This window comes from Cenococcum geophilum (genome assembly GCF_001692895.1).
Source record: "Cenococcum geophilum 1.58 unplaced genomic scaffold K441scaffold_96, whole genome shotgun sequence".
NCBI lineage: Eukaryota > Fungi > Ascomycota > Dothideomycetes > Gloniales > Gloniaceae > Cenococcum > Cenococcum geophilum.
Window position 1 is genome coordinate 388,175 of NW_027137654.1, and position 2,740 is coordinate 390,914.

Genomic DNA, 2,740 nt, shown 5'->3' on the forward strand with positions numbered 1-2,740 from the left:
ATAATATAAGTCTCGCTGTCCTAAAATTTGCCTCTTAGTACGTGGTGCTTTCTTGCTAAGGAGTCGTGGGTAGATATTGTGTTAGGGCCGTTAGGGCCGCCAAGGCGCTAGCTGTAAGCGAGCCAATAGCGATTTTCTATCCCGGGGATGGAAAATCCTAATTGGCGTTATCTACCTTACTAAGTTCCATAAGAAGCTTCTGGCAATTCTTCTTTTGTGGATGTAGTGCTATAGGAAGGCAGTAAGGTATTGGTTTAGCTGCAGGTGGAAGCAGTAAAAGTCTGTTTGGGTAGTAGTACGGTACCAGCGGTGGTAGTAATAGTAGTTAAGTATAGAGCTTGTCTATTAGTTGGTTGGTTAATCGTAGGCGTATAGGTATAATTATTTGGTTAGTAGATCGCAGGCGTATTGGCGCGATTAGTATCGTAATAGTAGGCATAGCGGCGCTATTAGTTTGTTGATAGTATGTGGCAGTACGGTACTAGCGTAGGGTCGGTTCCGTAGGTAGATTAGCACGGAGTCTTATTATAGGGTTGGTTCGTAATAGTAGGCGTATTAGCGCTATCATTGTCTAGTTTATGGTTCGTGTCGCGGGCATATTGGCATAAGGCTTATTGGGTTTATAGCTGCCGCAAATACTAGCAGTTCTTTCTTTATGCTTTGCCTGCGTAACTATGCCGTTCCAACCGCTCCCCCCCCCTACATTACTCTCTCTTTATAGCACCCTCTATAAGAACTTCCTGTCTGGATTACGCTGGTAGCTACCTTTGTAGCTACCTTGGGAACTATAGGAGTCTTGGAATTCCCCTCTACGCTAGATCTTCTGAAGCTTATTAAATGTTTATAAAGAAGTAGAGGCTTATTGCGGAGATTGCTGCGGAGATTGCTGCGGAGATTGCTGGTGGGATAGAGCTTAAGCGGACGGAGCTTGTGTGGACGGAGCTTATATAGACGGAGCTTGTGTAGGCGGAGCTTATGCGGACAGAGCTTATAGGGACGGAGCTTAAGGCACGGGTTGAGATACGACAGCTTGAGGAACTTGAGGTGTTTGATAGCCTGAGGTTATCTATGGTGGTTTCTGCGGAGGCTGCTGCAGAGGTTGCTAGTAAGGTTGCTGCGGAGGTTCTTACGGAGGTTCTTGTCGAGCTTGCTAGTAGGATGGAGCTTATGCGGACGGAGCTTGTATAAACGGAGCTTGTATAGACGGAGCTTATGGCTGTCCGTTATTAGAATTCCCTTAAGAGTTAAACTTCTTTATAGCGCGTATTTGGTGTTTAATCTTAATCTCTTATAGAGTCTATTTGTGCTCTTCTTTTGTATTAATAATATGCTCCTAAATATTGTCTCTAATAACACCCCCGTTTATAGGGACGAATACTCTATACTCCCGTAAAAAGTCATAGAAGTCTTATACGATATCCTTGTTCGCGGGAGCCTATGTTTCCTTTATCCATCTAATAAAGTCCTCCCTTATATATTCCTATAGCGCGGTATCATCGTATTTACTGTCTTTGTAGTGTGCTATGCGGTGTAATAAGAATCCGTTTAGGTCTTGTGGTTTAGCGTTTATAAGGTTAATGTCTCTATTCTATGTCTTTAGGTTAATATCTTTCTCATACTTCTTTGGGTAGGTTAACGCCATGGTAGGTATAGAATTAACGGGGTGTTATACGTCAAAGGTAGGTAGGATTTTCGGTTTTGTAGGATCTCGTAGGTTTGCTGTCAAGAGGTAGGCAATTTAAGATGTTGTTTAACGCGTTTTGGACGTTAACTTAGGACCTTAGGTTTAGTAATACTTCTGACCTAAAGTACTCGACTAAATCTTTGTAAACGTGGTTGTTCTACGTAATAGACGTAACTTAGTATCTCCTAGTACTTAGTAACACTTCTGTTACTAGTTTTTCGCAAGTCTAAGGTAGCATAGTGTTGCCGGAATCTATTCCATATAAGCGTATATAGCACCCCTACACGAGACTATCTCTTCTGTTCGAAGACCTAGCTGCTCTATAGTTGACTGTATATTTAACCACTAATTAGTGTTGGTCACATAGGGTGACTCACCAATAATGACTACTCGAGTAGGGTTACAGTGATGTTGGTTGATAAAGCTTTTTGATTGGAATGAGGAAGGGCGAGGAGCTTAAGGCTCCTCGCCACACTAGTGCCGCGGCGACACGTGATGGCAACTTGCCATCACGTGACGGCAGTTTGCCGTACGTGACGGCAAATTGCCTCATTCCTAACAGTAATACCTTTAATGGACTTAACAAGTTACTAGTACGCTTGCTTTTATTTATTTAATAAATGTTATTTATACGAATCTAATATGCGGCAATATTTCCTTAGATAATAGCCTATACGCGAAGCTCCTTAACTTTAGTAGCTCCTTGTTAGATAGCTCTAAGCTATCAATTATGGTAACTACGAGCTATAAATATCCTAGAGCCGCCCTAAAATTAACTTAGGTAGACCTATTTGCCCTTAGCTCTACCCTATATAAAATCTAGACAGGTAAACCTCTATACTTTAAGCTCGGGCTTAAAGAGATAGAAATTACTGATTTATTTAAATAATCTAAGTTTCCTAAGATAAAAAGTCTAGGACTAATAGGCGATATTATTACGGGGTGCTAGTGAGGTAGGTTTATAAGTGTAGATAATATTCTTAAAGGTATGCCACTTATTAATCTCCCTTAACTGTTATATACTAACGCTATTTAGCTATTAACTTCTATAGTAGA

General features: G+C 41.2%; 1 protein-coding gene across 1 annotated transcript; it reads left to right on the forward strand.

Moving 5' to 3' along the window:
* Positions 1-2,267: 2,267 nt before the first annotated feature.
* K441DRAFT_465433 (uncharacterized protein) lies at positions 2,268-2,453 on the forward strand (the record flags this gene model as incomplete). Its single annotated transcript, XM_067641810.1, has 1 exon — positions 2,268-2,453. A coding segment is annotated over one exon (186 nt), but the record flags the coding sequence as incomplete, so codon positions are not given.
* Between the last annotated feature and the right edge of the window lie 287 nt (positions 2,454-2,740).